Genomic DNA, 14408 nt, shown 5'->3' with positions numbered 1-14408 from the left:
CACTCTTTTCCAAAGAAAATGAGATTTGCAACCTTCTTGCAGCTCTCAATCTTTATCAATTTAAGAGTTAATGGGAAATAGCTTGAGAATTTACCCATGTGGGGCTCTGAAAATGCCCTGGCCCATCCCCCATGGTCCTCTCTGCCCAGCAGTACTATTCTCCTCCTCCTCAGATGTGACTCACGACCTTGAATCCCAGATCAGGCTTGGAATCAAAATTTCCCAAAGGACAAAAGCTTCAGATCTCCTGGTTCCACCCTGTTTGAAGTTTCCCTTTGCCAAGATTCTCAACACAGGAAGACACTTTTATTCACACTTCTGTTGCCTGGAGACACCCTCTCAAGTGTCTCGGAACCCAACTCACTCTAGTGTATACTTGCTTGTGCAAGAGCCAGAGTGCTAGAGAGCTGTGTGTATGAGTGTATGTGTGAGCAATTTTAAATCAAATGCTCTTTCAAGTCTCTATATCAAAAAACACAAAAATAACAAAAACTTCAAACCAGAGTGTTCACTAATTGGCAGACAGTCTAATGAAGTAATACATTCATACCTCAACACATCATATACTTGTGAAAATTCTTAATATATGTATAAAATGCTTATATATGTATAAACTAGACTGAGGGCCATGATCTATTCTTAAAGAAAATAAGCAAGAAAAAATGAATGGAAACAACCTATCTATATGTGTTTATAACATATTTATATAATCATGGGAAAATAGGGATGTTTACACCTTAAATTTAATATTAACAAGATGCTGTAGTTAACAATAAGACTGAAGGGGAGACACAGCACATACATATTTAACTTACTTGAATTTCATTCTATGTGCTGAGGCACTTAAGGCATATATGGCAATAAAAGGAGGTGGTGAGTGAGTGCAACTCACTTAGTCGTGTCCGAGTCTTTGCAACCCCACAGACTTTACAGTCCATAGCCTTTCCCTTCTCCAGAGGATCTTCCCAACCCAGGTCCCCCACATTGCAGGCGAATTCTTTACCAGCTGAGCCACAGGGGAAGCTCAAGAATACTGGAGTGGGTAGCCTGTCCCTTCTCCAGCTGATTTTCCCGACCCAGGAATTGAACTGGGTCTCCTGTACTGCAGGTGGATTCTTTACCAAATGAGCTATAACGGAAGCCCAAAGGAGGTGGAATAATATACAAATATACACACACAACATAAAATATCCACTATAAAAAGGAGTGAAATAATGCCATTTGCAGCAACGTGAATGGACCTAGAGATTATCCTATTGAGTGAAGTAAGTCAGACAGAGAAAGACAAATATTACATCTCACTTACATGTGCAAACTAAAAATAACACAAACAAACTTATTTACAAGACAGAAATAGATCCACAGACATAGAAAACAAAGTTATGGTTACCAAAGGGGAAAGATAAAACAGGAGTATGGGATTAACAGATAAAGACTGCTGCTGCTGCTGCTGCTGCTAAGTCACTTCAGTCGTGTCCGACTCTGTGTGACCCCATAGACGGAAGCCCACCAGGCTCCCCCATCCCTGGGAATCTCCAGGCAAGAACACTGGAATGGGTTGCCATTTCCTTCTCCAATGCATGAAAGTGAAAAGTGAAAGTGAAGTCGTTCTGTCTTGTCCAACTAGTAGCGACCCCATGGACTGCAGCCCACCAGGCTCCTCCGTCCATGGGATTTTCCAGGCAAGAGTACTGGAGTGGGGTGCCATTGCCTTCTCCAAGATACAGATTCAGTTCAGTTCAGTTCAGTTCAGTTCACTCATGTCCAACTCTTTGCAACCCCATGAATCGCAGCACGCCAGGCCTCCCTGTCCATCACCAACTCCCGGAGTTCACTCACACTCACGTCCATCGAGTCAGTGATGCCATCCAGCCATCTCATCCTCCGTCGTCCCCTTCTCCTCCTGCTCCCAATCCCTCCCAGCATCAGAGTCTTTTCCAATGAGTCAACTCTTCGCATGAGGTGGCCAAAGTACTGCAGTTTCAGCTTCAGCATCATTCCTTCCAAAGAAATCCCAGGGCTGATCTCCTTCAGAATGGACTGGTTGGATCTCCTTGCAGTCCAAGGGACCCTCAAGAGTCTTCTCCAACACCACAGTTCAAAAGCATCAATTCTTTGGCGCTCAGCCTTCTTCACAGTCCAACTCTCACATCCATACATGACCACAGGAAAACCATAGCCTTGACTAGATGGACCTTTGTTGGCAAAGTAATGTCTCTGCTTTTGAATATACTATCTAGGTTGGTCATAACTTTCCTTCCAAGGAGTAACCGTCTTTTAATTTCATGGCTGCAGTCACCATCTGCAGTGATTTTGGAGCCCCCCAAAATAAAGTCTGACACAGTTTCCACTGTTTCCCCATTTATTTCCCATGAAGTGATGGGACCAGATACCATGTTCTTCATTTTCTGAATGTTGAGCTTTAAGCCAACTTTCTCACTCTCCTCTTTCACTTTCATCAAGAGGATTTTTAGTTCCTCTTCACTTTCTTCCATAAGGGTGGTGTCATCTGCATATCTAAGGTTATTGATATTTCTCCCGGCAGTCTTGATTCCAGCTTGTGCTTCTTCCAGTCCAGCGTTTATTATGATGTACTCTGCATAGAAGTTAAATAAGCAGGGGGACAATATATAGCCTTGATGTACTCCTTTTCCTATTTGGAACCAGTCTGTTGCTACATGTCCAGTTCTAACTGTTGCTTCCTGACCTGCATATAGGTTTCTTAAGAGGCAGGTCAGGTGGTCTGGTATTCCCATCTCTTTCAGAATTTTCCGCAGTTTATTGTGTCCACACAGTCAAAGGCTTTGGCATAGTCAAGATACAGACTACTATATATCAAATAAAGAGCAAGGTCCTACTGTACAAAACAGGGAAGTATATTCAATAACTTAGAATAACCTATCATGGAAAAGAACAGAAAAAAAACATACACGCACACATGCACACACACACACACACACACACATGCACACATGCACACGCGCACACACACTTACATCTGAAAGCCACTGTGCTGCATGCCTGAAATGAACACAATGTCATAAATTAACTAAACTTCAGTTTTTAAGAAAGGCTTCTGGAACTTCACATGCCTTCTAGGCAGGAAGAAAGGTAGAAAGCTAAACCAAATTCCTCCTACAATTAGCTCCCTTTCAGTCCCCCACCACACCTCCACCTGCTTCTTCTGTCCCCTAATCCAGCTGTCTTCTCCTGAAGTTCTTGCCTGTGCTCAGTCATGTCTGACTCTTTGCGACCCCTGTAGCCCACCAGGCTCCTCTGTCCATAGGATTTCCCAGGCAGGAATACTAGAGAGGGTTGCCATTTCCTCCTCCAGGGTATCTTCCCAACTCAGGGACTGACCCCACATCTCCTGTGTCTCCTGTTACAGGTAGATTCTTTACTGTTGAGACATCTAGGAAGCCCAGTCCAGTTAGACATAAAAGTTGATTTATCTCATTTTATTTATTTCCTTTTTTCTCCCTGCTGAGGTATGATTAGAAAATTCAGATGAACTAAGCAGGAAATCAAATTTCTGTAATAGTAGAATTTATTGTTATAGGCAAAACCAGACAAGAAGATATTATTGCCTTGAGGATAGAGAAAATTTATGATTTGGTTTATAGTTTTATGACTGCAGGCTATAAGAAGAATCCTCAGGGATTTTGTATCTAACCCTGGATTCAAGGCTTCAGCATAGAACAGGGGGCCTTAGGGAATTTTCAAATTCTCCATAAAACGTATGCAGAATAAAAATATGTTAGTGACAAAAGCAGTACTATTTTTCACTTAAAAAGTAGAAAAGGGAGTCATTTTTTCATTCCTGTCTATGAACAAAGTTTTAGTATTAGAATTAGAGAACTTCTTTACCAAATATGGGGCTTCTCCGGTGGCTCCATCAATAAAGAATCTGCCTGCAATGCAGGAGACCCAGGTTCAACCCCTGGGTTGGGAAGATCCTCTGGAAAAGAGAATGGCAACCCACTCCAGTACTCTCGCCTGGAGAATCCCATGGTCAGATGAGCCTGGTGGGCTACAGTCCATGAGGTCACAAAGACTCAGACACTACTGAGCAACTTTCATCCATTCATCCTTCCCAAATATGAATCGTAGTTCAAATGTGGCTCCCGCAGCCTAACTGACTGAACAGTGAAAAGGAGAACCAAATTAGGAGCCAGCCAAGTAACTTCCCACTGTCTTCATGAGACGTTTTGAAGAGGCAGTCACCCAAAGTATGCCCCAATAAGCTATTGGTTTGTAGGAGGTCTACAAATGTGATAACAACCCAAGGTGCCTTTTCTATCAGAAGTATTAGCATTGCAAAGATTTGAAAAGGGAATGGACTCCCCTCTGCAGACAGCAGTCTTTCAGAAAGAGGGGTTACATGTGTGTGTCTCTGTGGTACCTTTAGATGCACACACATATGTAAACACACACAGGTAAATGCAATTGTGCATACACTCATATATTAACACCCACATACATGCCATGAACACATACACGTGCAAACATATCTTTGAAGACATATTGATGTATTCAGATGTATATAACATATGTGTATAAATTTAAGGTAGCAAATATATATTTGAATACACATATATATGCTTTAACCGGCAACCAGAATATATATGCATGAAGAGAACTTCCTCAGGCCTTGGTATTTATATTATTTATAAGTACATATACATTATAAAGCAAGATTTGAAAAAAGTGAATATATATATATATAACATTAATACCTAAAGACATCAACTCTTTGAATAGACACCAAGACTTCAAAGACTGTGGATGACCAAGAAACAAGATAATAGAAATAATAGCTGAACTCCTTGCCCCAAATGAGCAGAATTTGGAAATGAAATAAACATGATGAATAGTGAGAGAAAAAAAAGTTTGGAGAGCAGGGAGAGGACTGAAGTATGGGACTGGAAACTGGAGAGTTTCAAGAACTAGAATGATTATTATTCAGTCTTAAGTTGGTTTACATTCCTGTGATTAAACAACCCAACCCCCGATGACTCTAGGACGCGGAGTAATGTTTCAATAAATCAGTTGACCTTTGAACTGCACAGGTTTGAACTGCACAGCACCACTTACAATGTGGATGTCTTACAATAAACATGTACCCCAGTCCTCCATGATCCAGGATAGGTTGGATCTTTGGATACAGAATTGCATCTAAGGGGGGTTGGGGGGCAAGGTGGAAAACAGAAGACCACTAAGAAAGAAACACCAAAGAGTGACTCCACAAAATAGGCTTGGAGCCAGTTATTCAATTCTCTAAGAAAATGCAACCATAATTCCAAAGACACATGTACCCCAGTGTTCATCACAGTGTTCTTTACAGTAGCCAGGATATGAAAGCAACTTAAACATCCGTCAGCAGAGGAGTGGATAAAGCTGTGGTGCATATATACAATGGAATATTATTCAGCCATAAAAAGGAACACAATTGGGTCATTTGTAGAGATGCGGATAAATCTAGAGTCTGTCATATACAGTGAAGTAGGTCAGAAAGAGAAAAAGAAAGAACATATATTAATGCATGTATGTGGAATCTAGAAAAATGGTCCTGATGAACCTATCTTCAGGGCAGAGATCGAGACGCAGGCGTAGAGAATGGGCCTGTGAACATGGGGTGGGGCCATGTGAGATGAGTGAGATGAGCTGAGAAAGTAGCACGGACATATCTATACTACCACATGTTAGAGAGATAGCTAGGAGGAAGCTGCTGTATAACAGAGAGCTCAACTCGGCACTCTGTGATGGCCTGGAGGGGTGAGATGGGAGGATGGAAGGGAGGTCCAAGAGGGAGGGGATATACGCACACACAGCTAATTCACAGTGCTGTACAGTAGAAACAGTGTAAGACAACTACACTCCAATTTTGAAAAAAAAAAAATTTAAGTAAAATGCAACTGTGAAGAGCAAGTAGGTCCAACACTTCTAGGACAGACTATAAGGATTCAGAAAATCCAGCTCTCATGAATAGTCATATACAGCTCTCATACTACTTAACAGTGTAGACATCAGAAATAGCTGCCAGAAAAAAAATTACTAATACTTCCATATTAGGGGTATTTCCATCTATTTGAAGTATTTTCATACCATGTGTGTTTAAACCAATGCTTATAAGGATGTTTCATAGTCTGAATAAATTAAATCTATTAATTAATCTTTTGGGGGGCTCCAAAATCACTGCAAATGGTGATTGCAGCCATGAAATTAAAAGATGCTTGCTCCTTGGAAAGAAAGTTATGATCAACCTAGACAGCACAGTAAAAAACAGGAACATTACTTTACCAACAAAGTAAAGTCAAGGCTATGGTTTTTCCAGTGGTCATGTATGGATGTGAGAGTTGGACTGTAAAGAAAGCTGAGTACCGAAGAATTGATGCTTTAGAACTGTGGTGTTGGAGAAGACTCTTGAGAGTCCCTTGGACTGCAAGGAGATCCAACCAGTCCATTCTAAAGGAGATCAGTCCTGGGTGTTCTTGGAAGGAATGATGCTAAAGCTAAAACTCCAGTACTTTGGCCACCTCATGTGAAGAGTTGACTCATTGGTAAAGACTCTGATGCTGGGAGGGATTGGGGGCAGGAGGAGAAGGGGAAGACAGAGGATGAGATGGCTGGATGGCATCACGGACTCAATGGACATGAGTCTGAGTAAACCTCGGGAGTTGGTGATGGATAGGGAGGCCTGGAGTGCTGTGGTCCATGGGGTTGCAAAGAGTCAGACATGACTGAGCAACTGAACTGAACTGAATAAATTAATTTTTAAATTATATAGATATTAAATGTATTTATACATAAAGATTAAAAATTATTCTGAATAATATCCTGCAGAATGTCAAGTTCTTTATACCCATAAAGATGTTCCAGAAAAAGAAACTAACTTTCAGAGAAATCAAATGACTGTCTCAGGGATGAATGACAGAAACAAGTTAACTCGAGTTAACAATTCAGACGAGATTCCAATCTAACCCCAGAAGTGCCATAAAGTCCAGACTCATTCTATAAGCAATCATTCTTCGTTTCACAGCAATTCCAGATAAAAATAAGTGTTTTTAATTTAGCAGGGCCTTTTCACCATTGATGAGTTTTCTGACTCTTTCTCCTGACTTTCTTCCATCAGTTCTATCACTGATACCATCTTACTCATCCCTGAGTATTAAAGCATATGATTCTATCTTCCAGCAGTCTTTAAAATGCCTCATAATTCTATCCTTATTCTCTCCCCTGGGAACTAGTATTCAAACACAATCTAACCTGAGTTCCTCCCCATCAAGTGCCTATCCCAACCTGCTGGGCCCCCAGGCACCATATTACTTTCCATGAATCAAAGCATTGACCATCAGTCATGTTCAAACTCCCATGTTCAAACTGCTTCATGGTTCCTATATACTGTTTAACTGAGCACAGGCTTCACATTCAGCGTGCTTCCCTTGTAGCTCAGCTGGTAAAGAATCTGCCTGCAATTCTTCTGCAGGAGACCTGGGTTCGATCCCTGGGTTGGGAAGATCCCCTGGAGAAGGGAAGGGCTACCCACTCCAGCATTCTGGCCTGGAGAATTCCATGGACTACGTAATCCATGGGGTCGCAAAAGAGTCGGACACAACTGAGCATTTAACTTTCACCTTCAGGTTCAGAGCTCTCTGCCAGCTGTCCAGCTGCACCTCTCAATATATCTTCTACCAGGCTTCCCACAGCCCTAATTTCCAGCAAAGCCAGCCCCAGAACCCTTTACACTTCTCCAAACGCACCCACATGTTTTTCTGCCTCTAAATCATTTCTTCAATTTTTATTCACTCAGAATTCCAATTGTCCACCCTTTGGAATAAAAACCTCCTTATACTAAAAGATTTATGTCAAATGCTACAATTTTTCCAGAATTTACACCACAATATGAAATTCCTACCTTAATGGAACCCTCATAGAAATACATAGAAATTACATTCTTCCTTGCCTTATAGGCATTTGGTATTTCTCCTCAGTGGGAACCTGTCATGTATTCCTCATCTTTTGTAGCACTTTTATTTTTTTAGGAGTTAACTGACATTCATTTTATTATTTTTTAACTTTTCCTTTTATATGTGAATACAGTTGATGAACAATGTCCCATTCGTTTCAGGTATACAGCAAAGTGATTCAGTTATACATATGCATGTATTTACAACATCTTATGGGGCTTCCCTGGTGGCGCAGCGGTAAAGAATCCACCCGCCAATGCAGGAGACACAGGTTTAATCCCTGAGTCAGAAAGATCCTCCGGAAAATGAAATGGCAATCCATTCCAGTATTCTTGCCTGGGAAATCCCATGGACAGAGGAGCCTGGTGAACTACAGTCCATGGGGTTGCAAAGATCAGACATGACTAAGCAACTACATAACAACATCTCTAATAGTAAACAGGGAGTCTAGCAAATATACAGCACTTTGTGTGTGCAAGTGTGAGTGCTTAGTCTCTCCGTTTGTCCAACTCTTTGCAGCCCTTTGGATTGTAACCCTCCAGGCTTCTCTGTCGATGTGATTCATGGGTTTGATCCCTGGATCTTCTTGACCCAGGGATCAAACCCAAGTCTCTTTCTTCTCCCGCACTGAAGGCATATTCTTTACCCACTGAGCCATCAGGGAAGGCCATATAGCAGAGAGAGAGAGAGAGAGAGTGTGTGTGTGTGTGTGTGTGTGTGTGTGTGTGTGTGTGTGTGTGTTAGTTGCTCAGTCGTGTCTGACTCTTTGTGACCCCATGGACTGTAGCCTGCCAAGTTCCTCTGTCCACGGAATTCTCCAGGCAAGAACACTGGAGTGGGTTACCATTCCCTTCTCTAATAGCACTTTAGAGAACTGGCTATAATGGATTCAGTTAGCTTTCCCAAGTTCCTAAAAATGAAACTCTTTTAAGTGATGTATTTCAAAAAGTGATTGGAAAAATGTTTAAGAAACCCAATACTTTAAGTGTAATCACAGGTACCCAGGGGGGGTTATTCAGGATACCCTGAATTCCAAACCAAAAGTTTGTTTTTATAGAATCAAACATTTGACTGTTCTTAAAGAAATATTTCACCAAGATGAGTTTACTCCTCAATAGACCATCACACCCACACGAATAATCGCTGGGTCAGATCTTTATGCTACAGAATTTGGAGGAAGATCATGTGCCAGGAGCCAGTGGAGACTGGGAGAGAGAGACCACTTGCGATCGTGTGTAAACGTCATCACTCTCAACCAGCTCATCTAAAGTAAGTATGTCTCCTATGAGTCACGGTGTAAGAATCCCAGTGGACTTAACTTGAAAAGAGCACAGTGTATCTCCTACAGCTGCTCTCAGCTTGAGCCAAAATTGCTGTCCTTGCTTGACCTTTTGAACTTTGGATCAATAACAGGTCCCCCCACCCCCACCCCCAAGACATTAATGAAACTAAATTGCTTTCACAGGATCAACTGACTAACAAACACAAAGCCAGGCTGTTTATCTATTCATCTCTTTCTATCCATTCATCCTAGCTCACCTTTTGCGCATCCCAAAATAATGTTATATAGACACATACAAGCATATTCATGTCTGAGTGCTGACTTCATGCAAAAGTCTCCTGCATCTGTTAGACCTCACAACAATCCCATAAGATAGCTACTTTATTATTCCCATTTTTCAGATGAAGAAATCAAGGCTCAGAAATGTTAAGTAACTGCCCAAGTTCAGACAGATGTTAAGTGTGGGATTCAAATCCTGGAAAACTTCTCCCAGAGCCCACAGTCTTAACCACTCTCTGATACCCTGCCAGAGCAGAACTGTGTTTTCTTCACAGAGGTGGGGCAAGTCTCTGGAAGTTACTCTATTTCTGAAAATCTCCTACAGGGGCTCATCACAGAGACCAAGGCCCAGAAGCACATAAAACATAAAAGACAACCTGCTGTTTCTATCTGGAGTGAGTGCTCAGTCATGTTCGACTCTTTGCGACCCCATGGCCTATAGCCCAGGAGGCCCCTCTGTCCAGGAGATTTCCCAGGCAAGAATACTGGAGTGGGTTGCCATTTCCTTCTCCAGGGGCTCTTCCTGACCCAGCGATCGAACCCACGTCTCCTGTGTCTCCTGAATTGCAGGCAGATTCTTTTTACTGCTGAGCCACTGGGGAAGCCCATGTTTCCACCTTACTGGCGATAATATAGGAATTATTTCTTGCAGACAGAATGGAGTAGCTAAACTTGAAGCACAGAACAAGAGGGCAAGCTGGCAAGATAACCAGATAGACCGTGTGTAAGGCTGTCCTCACTGGCCTGGCAAATGTAGCCAGTGAATGTGCAGCGGCAGATTCTACACCAGGCCCAGCGAGCCGGCGTCAATGGGCAACAGCGTGAAAGATGAGGACTGGAAACAAACACAGTTCTTTCATTCAGTCTTAAATATAGAGAAGCAGGAATGCACACACAAGCAAACAAAACCATGCATGACTCAGGGCTGCATTCTGCACCAGGATGGAAGGAATGCAGTGACAAGATAGCAGGACAAAACAAAAATCATTTTCCATGGGAGATAAACAAGAGTATATATACATACCACAGCCACCCTTTAACTAACAGAAAGGAAACCGATCGGCTTCTTTAAAGGGGGAGTTCAAGCTACTGGTAACCAGAACTAGCTTACTGGCTGAAAAACTGCATTCTGCTTCTTATGTTTCCAATGAAAGAACAATGCAAAATGCCCTGAAAACTGTGTCCAGAACTCACAATATTGAGGAGGCCTTGCCAGAGGCAATCAAAGACAGAGAAGCCAGGTAACAGTTGAATTTGGAGAGAAATATTAGCCCATACTTAGCTTTCATTCCAAAGGGCTGCCCTTAATAGCACTGTAGCATGTGGGACTGACAAGCTAAAATAAGCTGTGGCATTCAATAATTTTAAAGGGTTGAACCACAGCCTCCAAGGCTACACAAACACACAGAAGCACCTGTGGCCCTCCAAATTACTTTTGTTACTTTTTTTTTTTCATTGTCAAACAGCCCGCATATTACATACCCTCCTTGCGCTTCTAGGCCCAAATGCCACAGGAGGAAAAATAAAAAAAACATTTTGCTATAAACTCATGCTTGATCTCTCTGTTAGTGTTGGACTCTTATTCTCAGCTACACTGTGGGTAAAATAAGTGGATTTCTTTTTTTTTTTTCCCTACAAGTCTGCCAAACACTGGTGGGAATGCACTGTGTGTATTCCCACAAAAGTGCACTGAGAATGCACTTTTACTGACCGAGGGCCTGGATCATTCACAATGACCTGATTGAGGTTCTTGGCTCGAAGCAAATGGCGCAGTTATGTGAAACTGGTTATAGACATGAGGGGTGTTCTCTTCGAAGAAATAGCTTGACCCCTTCCAGTATGAGAACCCAAATCACTCCTTTAAAATGTGCAAAGGAAATGAATTTATTTTCACTCCACCCTTACAAAACACCAAGCTGCACTGAAGCCAAAAAATGCGAGCAGCGAAAACAATACCAAAGCTATCGCTTCCAAGAAAATACAGGCCTGCTCGTTTTGGTGTACGATTTTCTGATACAGGCCACTACGTGTCAACTAAATGCTACCTCTGAGAGGGCAAATCCACATTCAAAAACACAGTGGGCTTCCCTGGAATTTAGGAAAATCAGATTTTCCGGTGCTTCCTTGGTAAAGAAAGAAAACACGGGTGAGAAGCTGACGCCACACTGTCGATCAGCTACCCTTCAATTAAGAAATAAAACAAATAGGGGCTTCCACTCTGCAAATATTATGATTAACATGCGTGATCAGGGTGGAGAGCCCAGCGAAATAACTCCATTTACGGGGAAGTGGGGAGGTTTGGTCTGTAATGAGGAAGAAACAGTAGAAGCTGAGATTTGTAATCGAGCGAGTGAACCTTAGCAAATATTATTTCCACTGAAGTCTGGGCCCTAGAGCAAGAGGTCGGGGTTAAGAGGCGTGATTCCAGAACCGACTGGCGGAAGGCAGGGCCCGCCCCCTCCCTGCGGTGGCTTCTAGGATGCAGATGGGATGGTCCCCCAGCCTCCCCTTCCCCCAAGGGGCCGAAGCCCCCCGGGGAGCGCATACGGAGGGCCCGGCGTCGCGCCCCCTTACCTGCACAGGTGCTGCCGTCGTAGGTCTCGCACACCCACTCGTGGCACTCGCACAGGGGCCCGAAGTACACGCCGGGCTCACTCACGTGACAGATGCACACCCCGCAGTCGCAGCGGCCGCGGCCGTGGCACAGAGCGCCCCCTGGGGGCTGCCCGGGCGCGCGGCACCGGCGCTCCGACTCGGCCCGGGACAGCCTGCACGCAGCGGCGCCCGGGCCGCTCCTGCAGGGGCGACAGACCACAGCGGGGGCCACGGTCACGTCCAGGCACTTCCCCTTCTGCTCCGAGCACCACCCCCTCAACGCGGCCCGCCGCCGCGGCCTCCCAGGGTCCACCCAGATCCCGAACCGGAGACCGACCGCCAACCCCCTGGGGATCATTAGCCTGGGCACCCCCCCACCCCCACCCCCACGTTTCTCCGAGGACCAAGCTGATGCCATCCACTGGTCATCACCGGAGAAATGACCACAGGTGTCTAAGTGGTGACCTGCCCCACCGAAGAAGAGGACCGTCTTCCAGGTGAACTGGAGGATCCGGGCCTGCCCCCTTGGAGGTCCGCCACCGAACCTTACACAGCGCATTTAGATTAAATGCAAATTAATCCAAAGTCTGACTCTTGGCTGACTTTTCAGTTCTGTTTCAAAAGTCCTGTTGCTAGCTGATGGTCAGGGGCAGTTGTTTTATGAAAAAGGAGAGATGATTATATAGAAAGAACCATACAGGTTATGATAGCAGAGGACATAAGGCTTTTTCAAGTTGCAATAAGCGATACTTACAAACTATGCTTTTAAAGCATACAAGTTTAGTTATCGAGATGTGCCTCCAATCCTCTGAAAATGTCATGCAAAATGTTAATGCCCGCCCCATGCTCTGCCTTCTAGGTGGTGAGAGCACAAAGGTACACCTGGCATGGCAGAAAATTCCTCCTGATACGCACTGGAGCAGGAGGAAATGATAAATGTATTCAATGACTGTATTCTTCCCAAGGAAGGGCAAATGAACAGGGGTAAGGCAATGCACAGTGTAGATGGAAGGAGAATCGGAACAGGTTGAAAAACAGTTGATCTGGCGTCCAACTTCCTAACTGCTCTTGGCTTGGGGCAGCCATCCCGGAGCTTTGAGTCCCGCCACGCAAGGCAGGGCAGGTCTGTCTTCAAGAAAAACAAACCAGACTTACCTCAGAGACGGCGAAAAGCTTTGCGGAACAGCTGACAGCCCCCCTGGCAGGAGAAGGGAGGACACCAGCAGCAAGACGCTCCCCAAGCCTGCGGGACGCATGCTGAGTTTCCAGGCTGCAGAAGCAAGGAGCGTGGCTGCGAGGTGGGGCTCCCGGGGGCGGGGGGCGGGGAGACCGAGGGGGGAGAGGTGCCCCCAGCAGACGGCCGGGCAGAGGGACCCACAAACACCCAGGCGTACCGGACCGGGCTCTACCCGGAGCTGCGAGGGCGTGGACGAGCTGCCTGCGAGGGTTTGGGCGGCAGCGCTCTGGGCGGGGTGCTGGTACCAAACCCCTCAAGTGGAGAGTCTAGGCAGGGAAGTAATTAGAAACAGTTGTACAAGCAGATGGTTTATTTTGACATAAAAAAAGAGAGAGAGAGAAAGAAAAATGTCCTGTTCACAGATTTGAGAGAATCCTTCCTTTCTTCAAGTACAGGCCCCAGAAATATTTGACAAGAGGCTATTTGGGCTGGCTGACATTAAAGGGACAGATAAGATAATCCCCAGAGATGAGGAGAGGAAGGAGGGAGTTAGGTGATGTCAGGAGGGAATTCCTTTTCACCCCTTGCTCTTCAAGAAGGTGCGCTCTTGGACTGTCTGTGGTGTGAGTTGTGAGGGGCAAGCAATATGAGTTAAGGGCCGCTTTTTTGCACTTGTGATCCTGCGTTTTAAATTATGGATCTCTCGTTTCCTTAAGCCTTTAAAAAGCGTGTCATGCTTCTAGTTGTTCAGGCCAGTAGTTTATCACACCACATTTTTTTCTTGACTTGGACTGTTCAGACTGTAGCTGTTCCAAGTTCACCCCGTTCTCCCCACGGATTGAGTATGAGAAGATACAATGTGTGATTCCAGTGTCAATGGCACTGAAAAATCATGAATGTCACTTGCGAAGCACCTACTCGGTGCCAGTCACTTAGGAAATTCTCTCTGCAATTCTGACAATAGCCACACATTCGTTTCCTCATTTAGCAAACACAGGTTGAGCATCTATTAGGCGTCAGGCTGTGTGCCAGTAAAGACGCAGCAGACAATTAAGGGGACATGATCCCTGCTCTAGGAATCCATTGGGCTAGCAGACATAGAATGAAA

The 14408-nt window shown here is 44.3% G+C and overlaps 1 protein-coding gene across 1 annotated transcript in view; it reads right to left on the bottom strand.

The window, feature by feature from the left end:
- Window positions 1-13588, bottom strand: part of ITGBL1 (integrin subunit beta like 1) — a 231755-nt gene extending 218167 nt beyond the window's left edge. Inside the window, exons 1-2 of the mRNA XM_042255042.2 lie at window positions 13279-13588; window positions 12103-12323 (exon numbers count right to left, since the gene is read on the bottom strand). Of these exons, the coding sequence (XP_042110976.1) occupies window positions 12103-12323; window positions 13279-13379 (322 nt within the window). The 5' untranslated portion in view covers window positions 13380-13588. The remainder of the gene's footprint in view (window positions 1-12102; window positions 12324-13278) is intronic.
- Window positions 13589-14408: the final 820 nt, after the last annotated feature.

The sequence above is a fragment of the Ovis aries genome, chromosome 10 (assembly GCF_016772045.2).
Source record: "Ovis aries strain OAR_USU_Benz2616 breed Rambouillet chromosome 10, ARS-UI_Ramb_v3.0, whole genome shotgun sequence".
Classification (NCBI taxonomy): Eukaryota; Metazoa; Chordata; class Mammalia; order Artiodactyla; family Bovidae; genus Ovis; species Ovis aries.
This window is presented reverse-complemented; position numbering and strand designations above follow the sequence as displayed.